Source organism: Capsicum annuum, chromosome 5 (assembly GCF_002878395.1).
Source record: "Capsicum annuum cultivar UCD-10X-F1 chromosome 5, UCD10Xv1.1, whole genome shotgun sequence".
Classification (NCBI taxonomy): Eukaryota; Viridiplantae; Streptophyta; class Magnoliopsida; order Solanales; family Solanaceae; genus Capsicum; species Capsicum annuum.
In genome coordinates this window covers 10,588,494-10,611,874 of record NC_061115.1, presented here as the reverse complement: position 1 = coordinate 10,611,874, position 23,381 = coordinate 10,588,494, and the positions used below count along the sequence as shown (strand labels likewise).

The following is a 23,381-nucleotide window of genomic DNA, read 5'->3' as shown; positions in this document are numbered from 1 at the left end:
ATCATACTATATGTAGTCTCTATCTCTGAGGGGGACAAGATCTGCGTACATTCTACCCTCCCAAACTCCACGTTGTGGGACTATACTGAGTATGTTGTTGTAGTACTGAACGTAACCAGATTAGTAACTCATCAAACCATACTTAGTCAATTTACTGAAACTAGCACCTTTGGCATTGCCAATGATGACCACGGTGTAAAACAGCTAGTAAAATTTATCAATCTCATAAAATAATACGTAGATTTTCATAACATAACGCGAGTATTATTTAATACTTCCAACCAAAAGCTACATTAGTTATATAACACTGTATCATCTTATGGGGAATTCGCGCTGAGATAAATCATTCTAAATATATAGCATCTTCACAGAGCTCAGACCTGAGACTGCAAAAACAAAGAAGTGGTGGTGAATATGGCTATAAATAGGAACAATTTTTGTGTGAAGAAATCTAGAAAAGAAGACAATTGACAAACAATATTACCAAGAAACGTCTTTTATAGTTTTCCAGATGCTCCTTTGGGTCACGTTTAGTTACTGTATAACCCTCAATTTGGTTCATCTCCTGCAGTAAATGCACCATACAACATCAAGTAATCTCTCTGCTAAGTCAAAATGTCTACACAAAACATGCAGAAAACTTAACAACGAAGATCACGCGTGGTCAGGGGAAGGGCTGTATCCTGAGGAAGTACTGATGTGACTCCCGTAACTGGGGTTCTACCTCCTCCCCTGCCCATGACCTATATAAGCCATACAGAGACAATGTTACCGTTACTCAAAGCAAGACGTGTAGGTGGATGGGCACTATCAGGTTTTAGTTAGCTCAAGAAGCTATCTGAACATATAATTGTATACACGCCCAACACCGTTGACATAAAGTTATAGGTTGACTTGTAGAACTATAGGGCTCAGGTAAAACTTCTATATAAACTTGAAAGGGAGCAGTCTGTAGTTCAGATGGAGGCAAAAGTACTAGGCGATCTTGTCACATTTGTCCAAGTTTTGGTGGACAAAGTTATCTGGTATCTTTGTTGTTGGGAGGCACGGTGAACATAGTTGAGGTGCGTGCCAGACACCAAGTTATCAAAAAAAACTTCAACGAAAGCTAAGAAAAACATCATGTTCTAGTATTCAAGTGATTATGGCATATGTAGCTATAGTTAAAAATTTGCTTCTGTGAAGGTAATCTTGTGGTACCTTGATCCATGCTGCGAGTTTTATTCTGCCTGCTGTAATGTCGTAGTTCTTTACCTCGAGCAGGAAGGGCTGGAATCTCTCGATGAATGGTGCGTAAGCTATATCTACCTGTCCGTCATATATCACACAGCATGATATCTAATGAATTCAATGGTTCCAGTATAAATGAAGGACATCACAACGAGATCCTAATCTCAAGCAAAACGAAAGGGGGACATGGTAAAATCGATGGACACTACGGACTTAAGTAGATTGACCCTTGCTATGGAAATTTACTAAAAGTGAACATTAACTGCAGATTTCACCTTTGCACTCACTAATCCCGTTGGTATGGAAATTTATAGATCGTTTTCCTACACTTGTAATAACAAAAAGTAAGAGATCGATACTCACCAGACTGAACGTGCCAAGGAAGAAAGATCCATCATCAAACTTGGAAAGAGCAGTCTCAATGGAATCAAAGGCTGAAACTACATCAACTTGTCTCAAACTTAAAAGCTTTCTATCGCGAAGCAAGTATGTAATTGATCGGAGTAAAAACTTACTGGCGTTATCTATTCTGTCTTCCTTCAAAGACGAAATTACAGCTTTGTAAAAGGGGTCAAAGTAGGAGAATAATTCTTCTGCGAATTCTCTCTTGTAAGGATCCTACATTAGCGAGCAAACTAGTTGAGAGACGGAACAAGTAGGAAAATCTCAAAGAAATTCCTATCAAGAACTTACATCTGGGAAAAGTGAAGGTCCTTCAAAGTTACTGTCAATATATCGAATGAGATCCATACTTTCTCCCTTAACTTCATCGTTGTGTTCCAGTGATGGTACCTGTGCAAGAAAAGAATTAAGTTCTCGGAGTAGCACAGCAAAGTGACAGTAAGAAGCGGGCTAAAGCCACAATGGATCCTTGCCATCTGAGTCAGTTCTAAACAAACATCATTTGGTGAGAAGGGACATTTTCTCATTACCAGTAGGGGAACCCGTGATTCCTATGCTGTTGCGAATTTCAAAGTTCACGATATGTAAGCAAAATGATTGACGACCGCTTAGATCACAGATGAGAATATCTTAGGAAGGAACTTCAAATACAAATACACACACGAGACACGAACAGATAGACACCATTCCTTCTTTTCTCCTTTATACTCAATGTAGTCAATTACTTTGAGGTAATGAGAACAAGAAGTCAGAGATGTGAGACGTTTTGCTTTCGCTATCAACTGACCGTCCTGTCAGTAGTGCTATACTAGATTGGCACCCTAACTCCTTGTTGCTTGCTATATTTTTTAGGAATCGATAAAGCAAGTTTCTCAATTTACTGTCCTAAAACAACACGAGCGAACCAGCTTAATCCTCTGGCCTCGACCGGGGAACTTCAAAGAAAGCGAAACTACAACCATTTCACTTTTACTCACCTTATTTGCTGGATAAACCTTTTCCTTGTACCAATCTGGCCTGTTCTTTAGATCAATAGGAACCAACTTAATTTTTTCTTGCAGCCCCTGGATTCACATTCAAGAATATACATCAATAACTTTATACGCGATGGAAGGAATTCGAGTAAACACTAAATTTAAGCAAATACTAGATCACCAGTTGCTCCATACAGACCTTACAGTTTCTAGCAATCCACGTACGTTGGGCATATGGGCATGAGTAAGAGATATAAAGCCTTCAACCAAGAAAATGAATAAATTGACTATCACAAAAGAGATAACTAATATATCGAGATAATTTCACATATGATCACTGAATTTTACCGACTTAACAGTAAAGTTATAAAACTGTTTTTCGTCACTGTTTTACATACTATAACTATAAGAATAAAATCACAAAACTATACCCACGATCACAATAAAGTCACCTTGATGGGTAGGTTTTACTATAGCGGATAAAGTCGACCTTAATGTTATAGCAGGTAAGATTCAGCCAACTAGCTACTTTAAAACAACAACCTACCCAGCGTAATCTCCTTACAAGTGGGATCGGGAGAGGGTTAGCTACTTTAATGCAACAAAAAATAGACTTTATTGTTATAGTGTTTTAAGGTCGATAACCATAATTTTATCCACTATAATAGTAAAGTTGTAGATTTTACCCACTATATCAGTAAAATTCACTTCAATGGATAGATTTTAGTACTTCATGTAGGATAAAAAGTAAAAAAGCAACTTACTTTGGAGTTCCATCAAAGATTGTTGGTGGCTCTGAAGAAGAATCAAGGGCAGGAGGAAGCACCTCTGTGGAACTTCTGATCAAACAAGAAGTTTTATATTTAGTTGGTCGAAATATTTTAAACATTTAATTTCTAAAAAAAAAAGGTTCCTTACAAATTGAAAAAATGACTTTTCTAATAGAAATATGAAAAACAAGTCCCTCGCCTAGGCACCACACCAAATTACCATCCACGCCACCTCGACCCTAGCTAGAGCAGGGGCGGAGCCACCTTTGGATAATTAGGGGGTCATCTGAACTCTCTTCGGCGGAAAATTATACTATTTATACATGGTTAAAATTTATCTTTTATGTAGATATAGTAGATGTTGAACCCCGTTCCACTAGTTTGTATCTTTACTTCTGAACCCCTTAGTGAAAATTCTGACTTCGCCACTACCCTAGAGGCGGTGCTAGCATTCTGCTTACCGTTAAGCTTTGGAGCAGACCATGGATTTGTGCTAAAAAATTCACGTAACATGTACAAATGATATATTCAAAACTTAGTAAGATGTCCTTTCTAGAGTTTAGAACCATAAATTAAAAATTCTAGTTTTGGCCTCCTCCAATATTTGCTTAACAACAACCATAACATACCGCACCCAAGGGTATGACCTAGTGATTCAATGAAGTCGGATTAAGCACTACAAGTGATTTCTTCCCATCTGTTCTAGGACAAAGTTACCTAGTACCTGTTGCTGGTGGGAGATGGCAGGTATCCCGTGGAATTAGTCGAGATGCGCACAAGCTGGCTCGGACACCATGGTTATCAAACAAACAAAAAAAAAATATACCTAGTGTAATCCTATAAGTGGGGACGCGAGAGGGTGGTGTGTGCACAACCTTACCTTAACTTGTGAAGGTAAAGAAGTTGTTTGCGGTAGATCTTCGCCTTAAGTAAACACATTTCGGAAATCAAGTATGTAAAGCAAATACAATAGTGAAAAAACATGCTCAAGAAAAAAAAATAGAGAAGAGAACAGAAGCATGCAACAAATAATATCATACTAATTGAAACATAGAACACAAGTATTAATTGCTTAGACATTTGAAACAATATTTACTTACTCACTTACCAAACATAAAAATAAAAAAATAAAAAAATAATAATAATAAAAAAAAAAAAGTTAAGAGTTAATGGAATACACTTGAGCAATCAATATTTTTTCGCGTGTTTCATACCTCAACTATCCATTATTCCATTTTACTAGTTGAACTATCACCATCTATATATCTTTTGTTAACATGGTAACGTACTATCACCATCTATGTATTAAACACGTCTCAACTATAAGTTACTCTTTTTTTCTCTAATTGAACGATGATGATAGTACAGGTAGAAAAATAAATAATTGACAGCAGAGAGATGTGTTTAATACTTAAATGGTGATAATTGAATTGTGAAACTTGGGTAAAAAATGATAAAACATTTACTTATTTTCCAGATAAATATTTTACATGAAAAAAAAAACATATTGCTTCTTACAAAAACACACCCTACAAGAATACTAACAACAACAACAACAAACCCAGTGTATTCCCACTTGGTGGGGTCTGGGGATAAGATGTACGCAGTCCATACCTCTACCTCTGATGAAGTAGAAAGGCTGTTTCCGAAAGACCCCGACTCAAGTCACGAGGTATCACACAAACACATAGTACAGCACAGAAGCAGATGACATAAATTACTAGCAAGAATACTAGAATTCCATAAAAATTACTAGCAAAATAATTAATAGAAAAAGACAAGTACCTAGAAGCCATAATTGAAACAACTGGTAAAGCACAGATTCTGTGGCACCCAATGTGATTCCATTTTAATGCATATTTAGCATTAGAGAAACTGAAAGATAGAGAACTCAATTTGGTCTTTGAAGGAAAAATAATTGGAGAATTGAAATTAATATGAATTTGATAACCAATGCGGGAAGCTGCCATTTTCTTTTTTGAGTGTCGTTTTGTTAATTGTTAGTATATTTCTTATCTTCCCCGTCGACTGAGAAAAATTAGCTCATATACCGTCTCAACTCTTTAATTTAAAAAAGGGACAAGTGATCCCACAAAATTATTAAGTTCAAAGACATAAAGTCGTTTAAATAATTAGGACAGTTATTCATTAGTTGTTTTAATAACTATCAAAGCTGTTTAATAACTTTGTACAATTATCGAACAACTTGTATAGTTATTGAGACAACTTCTATAGTTGTTGAGATAACATCTTTAGTTGTTGGAGCGAAAATATTAAGAAAAAATTGAAAAGAATGATTCTTTTACCTAATTTTAAAACTTGAAAGACCTCAATTAAAAAATTTGTTTGTCCCTTTTAATTCAAAGTCCCATCGACTCTGGCGTAACTGTGGTTTTGTTTAGCATTGTGGCCGTGAGGTAAGTATAGAGTGTAATCTTAACTGGAGATTTCTAGGTCCGAGTCTCGTCGATATTGAGTTTAGTTGTCTCAATAACTATCAAAGTTATCCAATAACTTTGCACAGTTATCGAACAACTTCTATAGTTGTTGAGACAACTTCGTTAGTTGTTGAAGCGAAAATGTTAAGAAAAAATTGAAAATAATGATTTTTTTACCTAATTTTTAAAACTTGAAAGACCCTCACTTAATTAAAAAAACTTGTTTGTCCCTTTTAATTCAAAATTCCCTCGACTCTGGCGTAACTGTGGTTTCTTTAGCGTTGTGGACGAGAGGTAAGTATGGAGTGTAATCTTAACTGGAGCTTTCTAGGTTCGAGTCTCGTCGATATTGAGTTTAGTATTGTGTACAAATCGAATCAGTTCAAATTTTCAAATCTTTGGATGATTTAATTTGAATTGATTTACGAATTTAGTTTTAAAATATTTTGATTTTACGAATTGAATTTAGTTTTGGGTATTTAGAATTTGAATCAATTCGTAAATTGACATTTACACACATAGTGACACTAAAAAAATGTTTTGCAGTTACACTGTTTTCTTGTATGTGTAATTTCAATTCGTAGTTGGTGAGAAGGTGGCTTGTTGATTGAAAAGGAGATGGTTGCTATATTGTTAGGCTTTTTTTTTTTTCCTGGTTGTTGCTACTATCGTTATATTATTAAATAATAATATTTTTGAGTTTTAACTCAAAATAATAATATTTTTGAATTTTAATTCATTGTAGTTAGATTTGAATTCCACTTTAAACTTGCAACACAATGTTACTCGAGGTTACTTAAAGCCTAATTTTAAAATTTTGTTGTTTTTTTTGTTATGATTGCTCTAAAATAAAAATAAAAAAAAAATAGATGCTAATTGAAATTTCAAATTCAAACAAATCATTTTGTAAATCGAATAGAAAATAAAGAATTTAAAGTGAAATGGAGTCAAACGTCCATGGGCGGTGTAGTCACGTCCATTGACAGGTCAGCAACCTAGGGGCTAATAAATTCGGTAAAAATAAGTTTAGGGGTAATAAGTCACCTTTAAAGGTTGAGTATGTAGTTGAAATTTCAACCAAAGATTGGGGGTAATAGACCATTTTCTCATCCGGACAATAAATTTTAAATACTTTTGAAGTAGCAATCAATATTTGGTCAAGATTATAAAAAGTGTTTCTAATTGTGTTATTCTCAAAAGAGATTCTTTGACCTTATATTTTTCAAATTTATTTTGAAATATATTTTTGAGCCGAACATCTGTCGAAAATAACGTAGCTACCTCACAATATAAGGATAACATTTATGTATACTCTATCCTTCACTAACCCACAATATAAAGATAATATTTGCTACCCTATCCTCATAAATCCATTTATGAAATCACATTGAATATGTATTAAGACTTCAGAATATTGTAACTCTTGAAATCAAATTACTATAAACTATTTGTGATTTGTAATATTTACCTGTCCTACATAAAGTTCTGATATTGTGAGCGATCTACATACACTTCACCTTCCAAAGATCCCACTTGTGAAATCACGTTGGATATGTTAGTGTTGTAGTAATACTCCTGATAATGCATCAATAATAGTTTGTACATTGCCTCTCGTAGAATCTGAAGAGGGTAGAGTATACACAAATCTTACAACTACCTCATATAGATAGAGAGGTTGTTTCCGCTAGACCCTCAGTTTAAATGAAGCTTTTTCAAACAGTTTGAAAAAGGGAATACATAAATGAGGGCAGTAACAACAACGAAATAATGTGAAATAAAGAGCAGTACCGAGTACACACCATATAGAAGAAAGAACAATAACAACAACAAAATAATCCAATAACCGAAGCATAAAAAGAACGTAGGTGAACCAATACTCCGCCCCTTGCAACATAGGCAGAAGGAATTCTACTCCTTCCGCACAAATCTTACAACTGTCTCATATAGATAGAGAGGTCGTTTCCGCTAGACCCTCAGTTTAAATGAAGTATTTTCAAACAGTTTGAAAAAGGGAATACATAAATGAGGGCAGTAACAACAACGAAATAATGTGAAATAAAGAGCAGTACCGAGTACACACCATATAGAAGAAAGAACAATAACGAAAGCACAAAAAAGAATGTAGTTTGAAGCAACACTCCACCCCTTGCAACATAGGCAAAAGGAATTCTACTCCTTCCTCACAAATCTTACAACTGTCTCATAGAGATAGAGAGATTGTTTCCGCTAGACCCTCAGTTTAAATAAAGCATTTTCAAACAATTTGAAAAGGGGAATACATAAATGAGCGCAGTACCAACACCGAAATAATGTGAAATGAAGAACAGTACCAAGTACACACCATATAGAAGAAAGAACAATAACAACAACAAAATAATCCAATAACCGAAGCACAAAAAAAAACGTAGGTGAACCAACACTCCGCCCCTTGCAACATAGGCAAAAAGAATTCTACTCCTTCCGCACAAATCCTACAACTGTCTCATATAGAAAGAGAGGTTGTTTCCGTTAGACCCTCAGTTTAAATGAAACATTTTCAAACAGTTTGAAAAAAGGAATACATAAATGAAGGCAGTAACAACAATGAAATAATGTGAAATAAAGAGCAGTACCGAGTACACACCATATAGAAGAAAGAACAATAACGAAAGCACAAAAAAAAATGTAGTTTGAAGCAACACTCCGCCCCTTGCAACATAGGCAAAAGGAATTCTATTCCTTCCTCACAAATCTTACAACTGTCTCATAGAGATAGAGAGATTGTTTCCGCTAGACCCTCAATTTAAATAAAGCATTTTCAAACAATTTGAAAAGGGGAATACATAAATGAGCGCAGTACCAACAACGAAATAATGTGAAATGAAGAACAGTACCGAGTACACACCATATAGAAAAAAGAACAATAACAACAACAAAATAATCCAATAACCGAAGCACAAAAAAGAACGTAGGTGAACCAACACTCCGCCTCTTGCAACATAGGCAGAAGGAATTCTACTCCTTCCGCACAAATCTTACAACTGTCTCATATAGATAGAGAGGTCGTTTCCGCTAGACCCTTAGTTTAAATAAAGCATTTCCAAACAGTTTGAAAAAGGAAATACATAAATTAGAGCAGTAACAACAACGAAATAATGTGAAATAACGAGCAGTACACACCATATAGAAGAAAGAACAATAACAAAAACGAAATAATCCAATAACTGAAGCACAAAAAGAAACCTCGGTGAACCAACACTCCGCCCCTTACAACGTAGACAGAAGGAATTCTACTCCTTCCTCACAAATAAATGTTGATGAGATACATGCAACATGCTTGGACTATAGCCAAAACTTATGCATTAGAACTCTGGAGAAGTCAAAATATTCATACCACAAATATGAGCTGAGATGAAAATTTAAGTAAGATGGCATAAATTAACTTCAAAAGTTAGTTGAAACAGAATTTGGTACAAGAATGGCAAATCAAACAACGAACCAGCAAAGTAACATGACGAGGTAGAAACAGAAGGAACTGTCGGTTGCTATGGAGGAGAATCTCGAAATCAAACATATACACAAGACATGAGACTTCTTTTGTTGCAGAAGCGCAAGTAAAAGGGTAGTTCATATAGTAAAGGCTGGATGAACCGATAGAGTCATCAACATTTTCTTGGTTTCCCGCTTATCAGCGCAGCATAGTGCTGAGGTAAAGTCTCTTCACCAGAATTTCAGACTAGGCCTTTGCTTATGCCGATTTCTCATATTAATGTCAGACGGTTCAAAGTATTAGCTTGTGATTAGTCCCTTTTCTGCACATCATGACTAAATAAGCTGTCCTCTTTTAACTATGGACCATCAACAGAACTATGCATGTCATAGAGCAAAAAGTCCCATTATGTAGCGCGTAAGTAAATCTTTGGCATCACCAAGAATGGTAGATATACTAGCACACCTAGTAGGCTAGTGCTTGTTATGTCTAAACCTATAAAAAGGCATACTTATCTCAAGTTTTGTCTTGAATAAAACCTGACGCCTATCTGTGCAACCATATGATCAGGTATGTTCTAGTTTCTTCACTTACTGAAAAATCATTCGGTTCATAACACGTGCTTAACCATCTAGAGAATCCAAATCCTTGGAGCCTCTAGAGGTAATAGATTTTCCAAAGCACAAGTACAGGCACGTTTTGACATGGAACAAAACACAATCCTGTTCAACCAAACCAGATGGCTTAATGCACCTGGTAAACGTCATTGCTCCCTTGTACTCCTAATAATATCTGTAAGAGGCCTTCAACTAATTCCAGAAAACAGCATTGAAGTTCTAAAAGAATTTGTTCATCGACCATAGCAACTAGTCCGTCCTTTCCTCAAACAAAAGGCACTAACTTATTCTTAAAGAGAAATCATACACAAAACCAAAGTAAGTTTAGAAATACTGGAAGGGAAAAGAAATCCACCAGTAAACTGTATTTTGCTATTTTGTTTTTGGTGTACATGGAGATTTACGGAAGATACAGAGACAATCCTAGAAGTTTTTGATTTATGTTAGGATTGTACTTTCTTCAGTCCTTTTCCTTTTTACATATTCCCTTTTCAAAAGGGGTTTACCAGTACTACTACGTACTGATTTATAATACAAAGTTGTAATTTGTTCCCCGAAAAAAAAAAACAGAAATGCTGGAAGGGGAAGAGGAGATAACGGACGGAGCGTCAAAGGCAAAGGATTCAGGCTTTTCAGGTACAAAGTGGAAGATGTGTTGAATAAGAGGTAGGATTGCTGCTGCTGCTTCTTTTCTTAAAACAAAACAATTTACTCCTCTTATTTACTATATATAGGAAGGGGAGAGTTCAGTGCAATGGCAAGAGTTGCCACCCGTGTGACCAAGAGGTCAAATGCTCAATCCGTGGAAACAATCCACATGCAGAAATGCAAGGTAAGGTTGCCTACAATAGATGCAGTGTGGTCAGGCATTTCCCGAACTCCACAAATAACGAGAGCTTATTGCACTGAGCTGCCTTTTATGTTTGACAAGTATAGTGAGATGGGGCAGAAAGACAAACTATTTTCTTGGATCGGTGATAATGGGAAGTGCAGATAGTACATGTTACAGAACACAAATCCCCTTTCGGTTATGAAGTAATCCCTCTTTTATCCGCCTAATATGAGGACACTTATTAGGAGAATTACGACAGCATACCCAATGTAATCCCACAAAGTGGGATTTGGGGAGGGTAGAGTGTATATAAACCTTAACCCCTACCTCAAAGGTAGAGAGGCTGTTTCGGGTAGACACTCGGCACAAGAAAACAGTCCAAAGTAGTCCAGCTAAAGAAGCAAATAAGTACAAGAAATAACAACTAATAACAAAAAACAGTAAATGGTAACAGAACAGAAACTACAGCAGAGCAATACGATAATCGAGGTACAAGGAATCAACATATAGTAACAGACATCGAAGGACAAGAAACTAGAGGAGCAATATGACGACTACTAATATAAATGGCCACTACTAATTAGGAGAACTGGCAAGGAAAATTCATTCTACCAACAAAAAGAAAACGAATTTACAAAATTCCATATCCAAAAGCTTCAATTTTTGAATCAAATTGACCATGAATATAACATTATCTTACCATATCCAAGAATTACAACAAAATCATTGACTTCCACCTTGTTCTTCCTCCAATTTCTTTACATAAGCCTGAAGCACCATAACCAAATTCCTTGCCGGAGCCTGAATAGTCCCAACAACAGCTGAAGCAGGTCCTTTCAAAGACCCAAGTAGCTGTGCATAAATCTCAGCTCTTGTAGGCAAATTCTCAAGAACTTTAAACTCATCGGGCCCGTAAAACTTCCCTTCAAAAACTCCACCAGTAAAATCATTTTCCTCCAACTTCTTCTCCTTTTGAAAAGTCCTATAAGGCTTCAAAGCAGCTGGTATTTCTTCACTATGAACGAATAACCAAGCATTCATTCCTTTCATACATGGTCTCAAGGCTTCCCATTTTGTACCTTCAATAGCTTTGAGCACCAGAGTATTCTTTGCAACAAGAAGCTTTGTGGTTTCTGGGAGTTGAGACCTGAGATTAGAGTCGCAAAATTAGTCCATGAAATCATAACACGCCCAACCCTTCCAAGTTTAGGCCGATTATTCACCCGCTCATTTATAAGCTCGGTCCATTTCAGCTCGATCAATTTCAACCCATTGGTAATGGGATATGTAGCTCAAATTGATACATACAGAAATCTTGACAAAATATTTTTAAAAATACATCTTATTTTATTTGATATATCATATATAGTCAAAAAGGCAGCCCGTGCACTAAAGCTCCCGCTATGCACGGGCTCCTAGAAAGGGCCGAACCACAAGGATTTATTGTACATAGTCTTACGCCACATTTCTACAACAGCTATTTATATGCTTGAAACCGTAACCTTCTCATCACATGACAACAATTTTACCAGTTACTCCAATATTATATAGTCATAATACAAAAATACTACTCTCTCCGTTTAAAAAAGAATGACCTACTTTTCTTTTTAGTTCGTTTCAAAGAAAATGACCATTTTTTTGGCAACATTTTTTTTGATAACCGTGGTTTCCAGGCCAGCTTGCGCTCACCTCAACTAATTCCACTATCCTGCCACCTCCCACCAGTAACAAATATAAGTTAGCTCTATCCACCAAGGCTAGAACAGATGGAAATAAATCACCTAGTGATTGTCTCAGTTGAGAATTGAACCTAAGACCTCACGGTGCTCAGCCCAACTTCATTGAACCACTAAGCCACACCCTTGGGTGCTTTTTGGCAACATTTTAATTCCAACTTTTCACATAACATGTACAAAACTAAAGTACATAATTTAATACCACAAGATTCAACAGTCTTCCTCATTTTCTTAAACTCCATGCCAAATCAAATTAGTTCATTCTTTTTGAAACGGAGGGAGTAACAATTTAATAAGATACTTAAAAACTATATATATTAAAAAAAAAACAATTAAACTGGTACCTGAGATCTTGGAATTGCTTGACAGTCAACCCCTTGTAGCTGATTCCAGCTAAAAGGTAACAGTCTTCAAGCTGTTGTTTAACAGTTTCAACAGTTTCTTCTTTCTTGGTTCTGCTAATGGCTGAACGGATTGTCAGAGTTCTTTGTTTGAGTTTCAAGTTGGAATTGGGGATTGTGAAGGGATTTTTGAAGTGGGATTTTAGGGAAAATGGGTAAGAGTGAGAGGTGGAGCCATGTAAGGAGAAGAGAGTAGCCTCCATTGATGGTGGCTTTGAGGGAGATACGAGAGATGATGTACTATGTTTGTTACCTTATCTTTTGTTGGATAGAAGTTTGGGGTATTTCAGGAATTTTAATGTTTTTTAAAAATACTTAGGGCTCGTTTGGTTGGGAAAGATTAATTATCCCATTACGTATATACGATAAATTATCTATCATTATTGTGTAAATAATGAGATAAATAATTGTGGTACTAATAAATACCTCACATCAAATATGTTGATAAAATGTCATTCATTTTATCCGGGACTATTTATCTCTTGTACCTCACACCAAACGATCCCGAAAAGTATCGGTGTAAGAGATATGAGGCTTATAATCTCGAAGTTAGAAAAATTGATCTTTTTATCCTAAATTGTCACTATTGGGAGTAGTTTGGTAGGGAAAGATTAGTTATTCCATCACTATGATGCAAATGGTGGAATAAATAATTTCGATACTAACTCTCACACAAAACATGAGTTTAAATAGCCATTCATTTTATCTGAAAACTATTTATCCCTTATGCCTCACATCAAACAACCCCTTATTTCATACCAAACAAACCGTCAGAGTGTGTGTTCGAATACAAGTCATTTTTTTCAAAAACAAAAGAAGACGTTTTCTATAGAATGACTTTAGACATCTTTTACAGTTAAAATGAAGTATCACTTTTTATGAATTTTATATATGAATTATATATGATTGTATTTTATTATTTAAGGTCTTCAAATATTTATCAAAAGAAAGACCCCTCTAAGCTGATTATACCAAGTGTTACGATTTAACCACTAAAAAATGTGTTACAATTTCCCATATAAAATTTTGTCCATATAATAATTAACTCATTAAGTTCCAAATGGGGCTGACGAAATAACTAAAGCAAGCACTATATTTTTGAAGCAAAAGAACCTTCTCTGCTATGTGGGAAAAAAAAAATAGATTGGGTATGAATTCACTTATTATTTGATTTGAAGTAGATGACTACCTAGATTAGAATGAGAATACAATATTTTTTGCGATAATTATCATGAATTAAAAACAAACACATCAATAGCGACACGGAGGTTTCATATGAAATGTCTTATATAGGCGGGAAAAAAAAATGCTTAAAGCGTAGCGAAAACCAATCTCAAAAAGAAACGCTACCTGACAAACACTTAATACTCCCTATATTTCTTTTTATTTTTAGAGTCAAGCGATATAAATTTTGACCAATATTTTTAGATATATTTCTTAATCAAATTGAAAAAAATTATAATTTATAGTATTTTTTTAATATATTTTTTAATATCTAAATTTTAATTTTTAAAAATTAAATTAATTTTATATGTTTTAGCTTTCAAATCTAGTTAAATTGACTTATAAAAAATAAAGAGAATAAATAAAAAAAATGAAGGGAGTAGTAGTTTAGGTGAAATATATAAATTACATATGATATCAATTATGGTGGGATTAGCTATCACAGAATTAGCAATTTTAGAATTAGTTGTTCTATCCTCAAAAAAAGATAAAAACAACACTATAATTTCAAGATAATAAATTCAAGAATAAATTATCTCATACATTTTATCTCAACTAAATATAAAATAAGTTCATCCCAAATTAATCTCGAAATTAGTTGTCCTTCATCCCAGCAACAAACGACTCTTAAATAGGGTTGGGCATATTTTAGTTTAAACCGAAAAAATTGAAAAATCAAATCGAAATTTATTTTTGGTTTGATTTTTTGATTTTTCAGATTGAGTTCGGTTTTAATTTTTAGAAATCTGGTTAAATGATTTGATTTTTGGATTTAAAAAAAAAATAAAAAATCGGATAAACCAAAAAACTAAAATTATATAAATAATATTTTATAATTTTTATATATATAAATATACTAAAAATATAATATAATCTGATATAACATATAAATATATAAATTATAATCATTTAGTAACTCTAAATTCTAATATAGTGCTTTGTTTTAAACCCTAACATTAACGTGAAGGCGGCAGTGGCGCTCAGCCATCCTCTGTTCATCAGTTCATTTGCGATTTCAACATCGCCAAAGGCAGTCGGCAGTCGGCAGTCGTTTGCTCATTTCATCGCTGCTGAGTGCGGTCACTACCGTCACGCCAACGACGACGACTCCTCAGCGAGCTTTATATTTATGGTTATTTCATGTGTGTTAAATTAATTATATTTGGAAATAAAAAATAGATTTACAAAAAATATTATTTTTTTAGAAAAATTATCAATTTTAAATGCTCACTACTTTAATCTTTAAAATCAAAATAAAAATCTGAAATAACTGAACCGAATTAATTTTGATTTGATTATGATTGTCATTTCAAAAATAAAAAAATCAAACCGAACAAACCGAATGCCCACGCCTACTCCCGAAGTTGCAAAAAGAAAATAATTTCTATTTTTTTTTAACCCATTATATCAAACTTATACCATCCAAACAAAGGCAAATACATACGTACTAGGGCTCTCCTATTTGCCGTTCGAAACAGCAGGAGAGCAAATAGCAATACATTTTTTTTGTTCATTCAACCAAACTACATAGAAGCCTCTCAAAAAGCAAGAAAAATCAGAAGCAAAATGGATGATTATACACGAGAAATGATGGACCTGAAAACCCTAGTTACTCGAACCCTGGAGAAAAAAGGCGTCCTTGCTAAGATCCGAGTATTTATTTTTAACCCCCATTTTTTCTCCTCTCCATTTTCATATAATTTTACGTAGAATTGGAGTTGTATTTGTTAGAATTTATACATTATTTTGACGTAGAATGATCCTAGGATCTGATCTGGTAGTTAAATATCTATTTTAATTTTTTTTTTTAATATTTGTGGTGTTCGAGCTAATTTATGGGCAGCTCAACTAATTTCACGGGTTACTTTTTATAAGTATCGAGTAACTCTGACAATGCTTTAGTTTGATTGAGCACGATGTTTAAGAGTCTTAGTTTGATTTAACACGAAGTTTAAAAAATAAAGTGACCCTGAGGGGTTATTTAATTGGAAAACAAGTTATATTGGAATTAGCTATTCCGTGATTAGTTATCCCACTCTCAAGGAGGGATAAGAAAAACACTATAATCCCGAGATAATTAATCCCGGATGAGTTATTATCCCATGCATTTTATTCCAACCAAACATGGGATAAGCTCCTCTTCTAAATTAATTTCGGAATTAGTTATCCTTATTCCTCCTACCAAATGACCCCTCAGAGTTTTGAATTCTGTGTTTTTTTTTTGTTATTTTTGTGTTCAATGGCTTAGTTTGATTGGGCACAAAGTTTAAGAAACAAAAGGAGATGTTTGAGTCTTGTGGTCTTTATTTTTTTCTTTTTTAAAATAGCCTTGGTGTTTGAGCCAACTTATGAGTAACTCAACTTATTTGACAGTTACCTACTATGGCAATTAGTCAATAGCTTAGTTTTACTGGGTACGAAGTTTACGAGTCTTAGTTTGATTTGACATGAAGTTTAAGAAACAAAATGAGACTGAGAGTTTTGAATTCTGTGTTTTTTTTTTAATTTTTGTGGTCAATGACTTAGTTTGATTGGGCACAAAGTTTAAGAAACAAAGGGAGACTTTTGAATCTTGTGGTTTTTATTTTTTTTTAAATAGCCATGGTGTCGGGCCAAATTATGAGTAGCTCGACTAATTTGATAGTTACCTACTGCAAATATGAGTAACTTTGTCAATTAGTCAATAGCTTAGTTTGACTGGGTACGAAGTTTAAGAAACAAAGGGAGACTTTTGAATCTTATGGTCTAAAATTAAAGATGTCTAAAGTCCTTTCAAATCTTGTGATCTTAAACATTCCGTGTAGAATGTTGGAATTGGAAAACTTACTAAATATAGAAAGAGGTACTCTTTTTGGGACAGACCAAAAAGGAAAGTAAGGCGCTTGAATTGTAATGGAGGGAGTATATTTTTTCGGCCAGAATTTGAACTTGAGACTTCATGGTTCTCAATCCACTTTAGTGACTACTAGGCCACACAAACCACACCTTTGGGTGCAACTCAATATATTATTTCAACAATAGTGTGGAGTCCTTGAAATGAAGTTGTAATTTGATAGTTAATTGATGTAGTCTAGCATGTTGTCTTCATCCTTAGCTAACACGTATTTGTAGTAAAAACTAAAAACTGATGATCTCTAATTTTTCTGTCACATTTGCTTCCTTTGAATTGGGTCATTCTTTTCGTGCTGTAGATTGCATGTCCCATAGCAAATTTTACATATTTTATGGTGTGACGTTTCACAGGCAGAACTTAGAGCAAGCGTTTTTGAGGCAATTGAAGATGAGGATAGGGTAATTGAGAAGGATGAGAGCTTGCCCCCTGCACTATTGGGTAGCTGCAATGATCAGGCAAAACAACTCCATAATTCACCTTCAGGTCATTTTAATGTTTTTGCCCTTTTTGTTGGTCTTCTGCTTATAAATACTTGCAAATTTTTGTGTTAAAGATGGAAGGAGACATACTTATCTTGTCTAGAACATTTTTATGGACTTTGGTTATATATATCAGAAAGCCGAGTTGTTTTCATATACTGTAGCAGACCATCTATTAGAAGTCTCAATCTATTGTATGGACTGTCATTTGATTGCACAACCTCTGACAGTACTTAGGACCTAGCTGAGCGGACTCTTCATTTTCGATGCACGCCGGCGTTAGATTCTCCAAAAATGCCCTACTTTTGGAGAATCGGACATCCACCCCACCACTCAACCTTTTTGAAGATCCGAGCAACATAGCTTAGGACCTAGGAGTTCAATCTAAATATCTTTTTTAGGGTTTGATTTGGTGAACTTCCTCCTGATAAACCACCTTTTTTTTATCAAGTAAAAATAATTTAATTCATGGTCAAAACTGACCGAATACAAGTTTATACTAAAAGGTAAAGAATATACATAACACGATTCTCGATAAACTCCACCCAATCATCTTCATAGGAAGGGACATTCTGATTACACCAAAAGAAAATAAGGGAACGAAGACTATTCCTCTACTGAGAGAAGCTTGATTCTACTCCTTCAAAAGCTCTCCTATTTCTCTCTCCAGTCTACCACATTAGCGCAAGCGGAACTACTTTCCAAGCCCTTCGTCTTTTCCTTCCACTATTCCAAATGGACATGAAATCTTTCACAGTTTTTGACATCGCCCAAAGAGTGCCAACCACTTAAACATATCCCATCATAATCACATGTTTAACCAACAATGTAGAAGAAGATGATCCACGAGCTTGCTCGCCCCATTGCACATTTAACACCAATTGATGCACACGAGCTTCCGCTTTCTTGGATTTTCCGTTGTCACAATCACCCTCTAATTGCTAGCCTAGTGAAAAAACACACCTTCCTCGGTGCATTTGGAACCCATATTGCATCATATGGGAAAACAAGCTCCTCCCTAACTAATAGTTTCTCATAAAAGGACTTAATCAAGTACACTCCATCATTTCCCAGGCCCCGCCAACAAACAATGGAAATTGTCCTTCAGATTGATGTGCTTATGAAGTAAGATCAATAATTTTTGAAACTCACTTACTTTTCAGTCTTGAAAATCCCTTCTAAATCCTTCTCAAAAGTTCCCTTCGAAATCTCAAATCCTAAAAAGCCTCTCCACGTTGTGTCTCCCTAATTTGTCAAATCGTCAAGTCTCTTAGGCAAGATATTTCGTACAAACTCTGAAACTCATGTTCCAATACTATGTTCCACACCAGCTATGTCCCCAAAAATAAACTCTCCTCCTGTTTTCGACCTGGAATGAGATATTTTGCACAACATTATCCTTCATGACACTTACAGACTTGACTAACCAATCGATTAACTAAAGTAAATAGCAAGTACAATCTTAACATTCTTAAGCCTCAAACTCATCACGATTCTTGGTTTACTCACTATTTGGCCCTCATTATATTGTTGATGCTCCAAATATCTAGCTGGGCGTGTTAGGGGATGTAGAGTATTACACATTGGTTGGGGGAATGGGTTCTTATTATATGGTCATGACAACATCATAAAGCATGTCTTATCTTAATATACTGAAAGCAACAACATTTACCAAAAAAAAAAAATTACTAAATTTTAAGGGCTATACCCCTAAGTAAATACTTCACTAGTTATTTAAGAATTTTCACAAAGGTACCTAGAGGTGTCTTAATTGAATCTATCTGGGACTGGGATGATAATGTACCTCTTATTGCAGTCCGTACATCTTATGAACAATGCATCAACATAGTTGCGGTCAAGTTCTAAGAAGTGTTACAATTTATTATCCTCCTATAGTAGATCACTTTGCTTATGCATTTTAACTGTTTTAGTTTGTTCTGTGTGCAGGAAGGCTACTAACTGCTCTTATATGTGAATATTTGGATTGGGCTCAATTAAACCATACACTTAAGGTGTATTTGCCAGAGTGTAACTTGGTAATCATGTACTGTGCTCTCCGGTGTGAATTTGTAATGCTCTTCACAAAGTCTTGTCCGTATCTGGTTCTAATTACAAAGAACCCATTGTGTGATTGTGCAGCCAAAGGATTCATGGAAATCTGAGCTAAAAGAATTTAGCAGCAAGAATGGATATGATCTTAACAGGAATGGCGACAGTGCTCCTTTTCTTTTGGATGTTCTTGAAGGATTCTTGAAATACGAGGTTTGATAAAACCTTCCATTTTAGATGTATTATATAGTCTGGTAAATGCTTTTTCTAAAAATATTTTGTTTTAGATAAGTATTATCTGTCAAATGTTTATGCTAGTAACTACCAAAATAAGATAAATGAGAGTGAAGAGAATGAATATTAGGAATCATAATATTGGAAAATTGTATTGGAGAGTTAAAGTTATTTACCTAAAGAAGTGAGATGTGAAGAAAATAACATGTACTCCCTCCGTTTACTTTTACTTGTCACTAATTTCCTAATTGAATTTCTACTTTTACTTGTCATTTTTGACATATCAAGAAAAGAAAACTTCTTTTTTCCTATTTTACCCTTAATATTAATTGCTTTTTTTCCAAATTAATTTCAAGATACAATGTAAGCATCATTTAATAGGAGGGGTTATATATATTAATTGTTTTTCTTAATAGATGTGCCAACTCAAAATGTGACAAGTAAAACCGAATGGAGGGGTTATATAAAGGCAGAATCATATTATGTTGTAGATTATCTACTTTTTGGTATATAACTTGTATACAAGAGAATTTCCCATTATTAATAGAATCTTTTACCTTATAAAAAATGTAAAATGGATAAAAACAACTATAGTTGCTAAGAGTAGGAGTTTCAGAATCCTAATGCAATGTTGGCACTATTGCACTATGTCATGAAGTTCTTTTACAAGTTATAGTTTTGTTTTGTATAGATTGATAACTGTTTGGCAAGTGCAGAGTGAGATCAGAAAAGCATCTTCCCAGCTAAATAGCATGCAAATTCCGAATGTTCTAGGAAAGATCTGATCTATGAAACAGATCATAGAAGAGGAATGAGATATATATTTTGTGGTATTAAGTTCCTTCATGCAGCGAGAGTGGATTTAAAACTAACTAGCTGGTAACTAGAAAGATGCTCTACGACATAGGACTAGGATCATCCCCGAGCATAATCCTTTTCAGCACAAGTTGTTAAATTATCACTACGTGTGTAAGCAATACCAGGAGGTAGTTTGTACAGGATGCATTGAAGTGATTAAATTACTAGTCAATCTATGTGTTAATTGACATATAAAAGTTACTGGTTATTAGTTGGCATGTGTAAAGAAGTTTATCAGTATGCAATAATTGATATAAAAATTTTAGTTGATAGAAACTGATTATTTTTCTGCTGTTGGGATATCCAATGTAAGGCTGTGATATGTTGTTATTTCATATGGTTGGAGGTGTTAATATGTGTAAATTTATTATAGTATTTGTCGAGGGTCTATTGGAAACAAACTTTGTACCTCCCAAGGTAGGGATAAGGTTTGCATACACTCTACCCTCCCCAGACTCCACTTGTGGGATTACACTTGGTATGTTGTTTATGTTTTTTTAGTATTTGCAAATAACAACTTCCTGTACTATGTGGATCGGCATGCGAGTGTCCAGTAGAAATTATATATATTGATTCCATTTTTAATTTTTGGCAGAACTTCTCTCAATCAAGGGGTGCTGGATCTGTGTCCAACACTGAAGCTAGGAATATTAGGAAGCCTTCTTCATCTTCAGTTGTCGGGGGGTTACCTCCGTCGGGAAGGTTAACAAATAAAATATTATCACTTCTTCTTTTACTCTCTCGCATACTTTACCCGATTGCATTTTATTGGAATTAGTTTGGATTTAAAATTGACTTGGAACCATTTTATCCCACAGGCCTGGTCCTGCCGCCCAGTCATCTGGTAAGTAAATCTAGGCTGAACCCCCCACCCCCCTCTTCTGGGAGTTAATTTCCATAGCATGAATTTCTGATATTCTTGAGTTTCTAGATAGAAGAGCAGGTTCATCCATATCTGGATATAGGAAAGATGAATACAACTGGAGATACGAAAATGAGGAGCTTCCGCAGGATGTAATGCTTGCCTCATCTGCCTTAGAAAACCTTCAATTGGACAGAAAAGCTCGGAATCTTACCAGTTCATGGCGGTCAGTGTTTGAACTCTCAGTCAGACTTAATCACACATTTTGTTATAGTCTAATTATCTGTTGACGTGTAGGAAGTCCTCAACTTTTGTGAATTTTAGTGCCAAAAAGTTCATGTGTTTTAAGTGCTCCCCGCCAAAAAAGACATTACCATTCTTGAAAGTGGTCCCATCTTCTTAGATCGAGTAGAAGTTTGTTACACGGGCCATGGGAAGTTCAAGTGTCATTGTGATAAGCGATGACCAATAACTGATGATAAGTAGCTGAAGTTCTTGAAAAACATGCAGAGTAGTTTTTCCTTTTGTTGATGTCTTTGTCGTTTGCCATCCTTTAAATTAGGCATAATACATAAACAAACACTCAACTCATAGACTCCTCCAAAATTTATGTGTCACGCAGCATAGAGTGTCCATGAGACACAGTGGGGACAAGTTGGCGTGTTAAGTTGCCATTTGAGACCAAGTTGAGGTGTCTAGATGTGCACGCTCGAAGTTGGAGTGCTTGCTTGTCGGTTGAGATTATGCCTTTAAAGTACCATCCATCAATTTGAGTGGCATCTCAACTTCTGCTAAATTTTGCAGGCACAGAGGTGATGGCATTTCTGAGGATGATGGCAGGATGGAATAGATGAGATTATATAGTGTCCAAATCACTAATATGGGAATTGATGATACCCCTTCAACTTAGAAATTCAATGTTCTAATGTTTGATGTGTATGATTTGTATACTGTATTGCTTGTATTAATTAGGGTGTGCTGCTCATTTTTCTTTCTTTTCTTTTCTTTTTTCGTTCTCCCCCTTATTGCGATGTTGCTTCTTTGGATGCTTTTAACTCAGTATTTTGTAATATGGTCGATCTGAAACGACCTCTCTACCTCTCAAAAAAGGGGCAAGGTCTGCGTAAACTCTACTCTTTTCAGACTACTACATTTTGTAGGATTATATTGCGTATGTTGTTGACTTCTTGTATCATGATTGCTTGAGTTGGATGTGTGACGGAAACTGTTTGTCTCTCTACGTAAAATTAATTCCATCCCCTTAACAATTCCGGTTAAATGGCACTGACAATTTACCGTAACCCTTGACACATCTACTGCAACTTAGTCGTAACCCCCGAATAAATGCATGCATGAATCTACTGCGATTGATTCATGTATCCACACACTTTTTAATGATATAAAGTGTAATTTCAAAAATTAAAATTTAAGGGAGTATTTAGCTTCTATATTAATGGATTTTCTATAGTGTACTCTTAAAATATAGTCATTTGTCTCGACGCTTAGAATAATGATTATGTTTTACATAAAGGCGCCCAAAAAAAGTAACTAGTGACTGCTATTTTTGAGTAAAGAAGTTGTGCTAACCAACTGAACCACTCATATCCAATAATCACATTCTCCAAATTCCATTAGTCCGATGGGTACACGAAAGTGACGAAATTGCTTTGACTACAGAATCATGCTTGGAGCGAATTGGAAGCTGAGGGCTGTGCCCTCTTCCCCTCACTCTCCTTTCCTTAATATGAACCTTGAGTTACCTAAGCCTTTCTGACTCGACCTGACCTGATCGCCCTACGCGACTGGCGCTTCAAAAGGCAAAACTCTCAGATCGTAGTTTGGCGACCTATCTTCAGTAGGGGTTTTTAATCTTTTGATTAGAGTAGGGGTCGCGAGAGAGTAGGGTGGTACGC

The 23,381-nt window shown here is 35.1% G+C and overlaps 3 protein-coding genes across 5 annotated transcripts; 1 reads left to right on the top strand and 2 right to left on the bottom strand.

The window, feature by feature from the left end:
- Nucleotides 1-196: 196 nt before the first annotated feature.
- Nucleotides 197-5,452, bottom strand: LOC107870336 (protein IN2-1 homolog B). 3 transcript variants are annotated; one of them, XM_016716825.2, is made up of 10 exons: nucleotides 5,162-5,452; nucleotides 3,371-3,445; nucleotides 2,806-2,866; nucleotides 2,610-2,696; nucleotides 1,924-2,022; nucleotides 1,746-1,848; nucleotides 1,594-1,670; nucleotides 1,201-1,308; nucleotides 485-565; nucleotides 197-386 (listed from the first exon to the last, which is right to left on the bottom strand). In XM_016716825.2, the coding sequence occupies exons 1-10, from the start codon at nucleotides 5,344-5,346 to the stop codon at nucleotides 375-377; spliced, it is 888 nt and encodes a 295-aa protein (XP_016572311.2). In that variant the 5' UTR covers nucleotides 5,347-5,452; the 3' UTR covers nucleotides 197-374. The 3 variants fall into 3 exon arrangements, with proteins under 3 accessions (XP_016572311.2, XP_016572313.2, XP_016572312.2); XM_016716827.2 differs by having other exon boundaries at nucleotides 1,594-1,664; nucleotides 5,162-5,430; XM_016716826.2 differs by having other exon boundaries at nucleotides 3,371-3,442; nucleotides 5,162-5,430.
- Nucleotides 5,453-11,312: 5,860 nt separating this feature from the next.
- LOC107870335 (50S ribosomal protein L10, chloroplastic) lies at nucleotides 11,313-13,143 on the bottom strand. The gene is made up of 2 exons (XM_016716824.2): nucleotides 12,813-13,143; nucleotides 11,313-11,879 (listed from the first exon to the last, which is right to left on the bottom strand). Exons 1-2 carry the CDS (start codon nucleotides 13,070-13,072, stop codon nucleotides 11,456-11,458), a joined length of 684 nt encoding a protein of 227 aa, XP_016572310.1. The 5' UTR covers nucleotides 13,073-13,143; the 3' UTR covers nucleotides 11,313-11,455.
- Nucleotides 13,144-15,502: 2,359 nt separating this feature from the next.
- Nucleotides 15,503-22,663, top strand: LOC107870334 (protein TONNEAU 1a). The gene is made up of 8 exons (XM_016716823.2): nucleotides 15,503-15,746; nucleotides 17,337-17,469; nucleotides 19,413-19,501; nucleotides 19,605-19,727; nucleotides 21,202-21,308; nucleotides 21,425-21,450; nucleotides 21,538-21,694; nucleotides 22,273-22,663. Exons 1-8 carry the CDS (start codon nucleotides 15,660-15,662, stop codon nucleotides 22,316-22,318), a joined length of 768 nt encoding a protein of 255 aa, XP_016572309.1. The 5' UTR covers nucleotides 15,503-15,659; the 3' UTR covers nucleotides 22,319-22,663.
- The last annotated feature ends 718 nt before the right edge of the window (nucleotides 22,664-23,381 follow it).

Bases quoted from the DNA above. Each gene is read 5' to 3' on its own strand.
- LOC107870335 (XM_016716824.2), bottom strand. From the start codon at position 13,072: ATGGAGGCTACTCTCTTCTCCTTACATGGCTCCACCTCTCACTCTTAC. The intron at 11,880-12,812 runs GTACCAGTTTAA...CTCTAATCTCAG, and splicing joins AAGCAATTCCAAGATCTCAG to GTCTCAACTCCCAGAAACCA.
- LOC107870336 (XM_016716825.2), bottom strand. From the start codon at position 5,346: ATGGCAGCTTCCCGCATTGGTTATCAAATTCATATTAATTTCAATTCT. The intron at 2,023-2,609 runs GTGAGTAAAAGT...TTTCTTGCACAG, and splicing joins AGGTTTATCCAGCAAATAAG to GTACCATCACTGGAACACAA. The intron at 1,671-1,745 runs GTAAGTTTTTAC...AAGTTGATGTAG, and splicing joins AGACAGAATAGATAACGCCA to TTTCAGCCTTTGATTCCATT.
- LOC107870334 (XM_016716823.2), top strand. From the start codon at position 15,660: ATGGATGATTATACACGAGAAATGATGGACCTGAAAACCCTAGTTACT. The intron at 17,470-19,412 runs GTCATTTTAATG...TTCTGTGTGCAG, and splicing joins ACTCCATAATTCACCTTCAG to GAAGGCTACTAACTGCTCTT. The intron at 21,451-21,537 runs GTAAGTAAATCT...TTGAGTTTCTAG, and splicing joins TCCTGCCGCCCAGTCATCTG to ATAGAAGAGCAGGTTCATCC.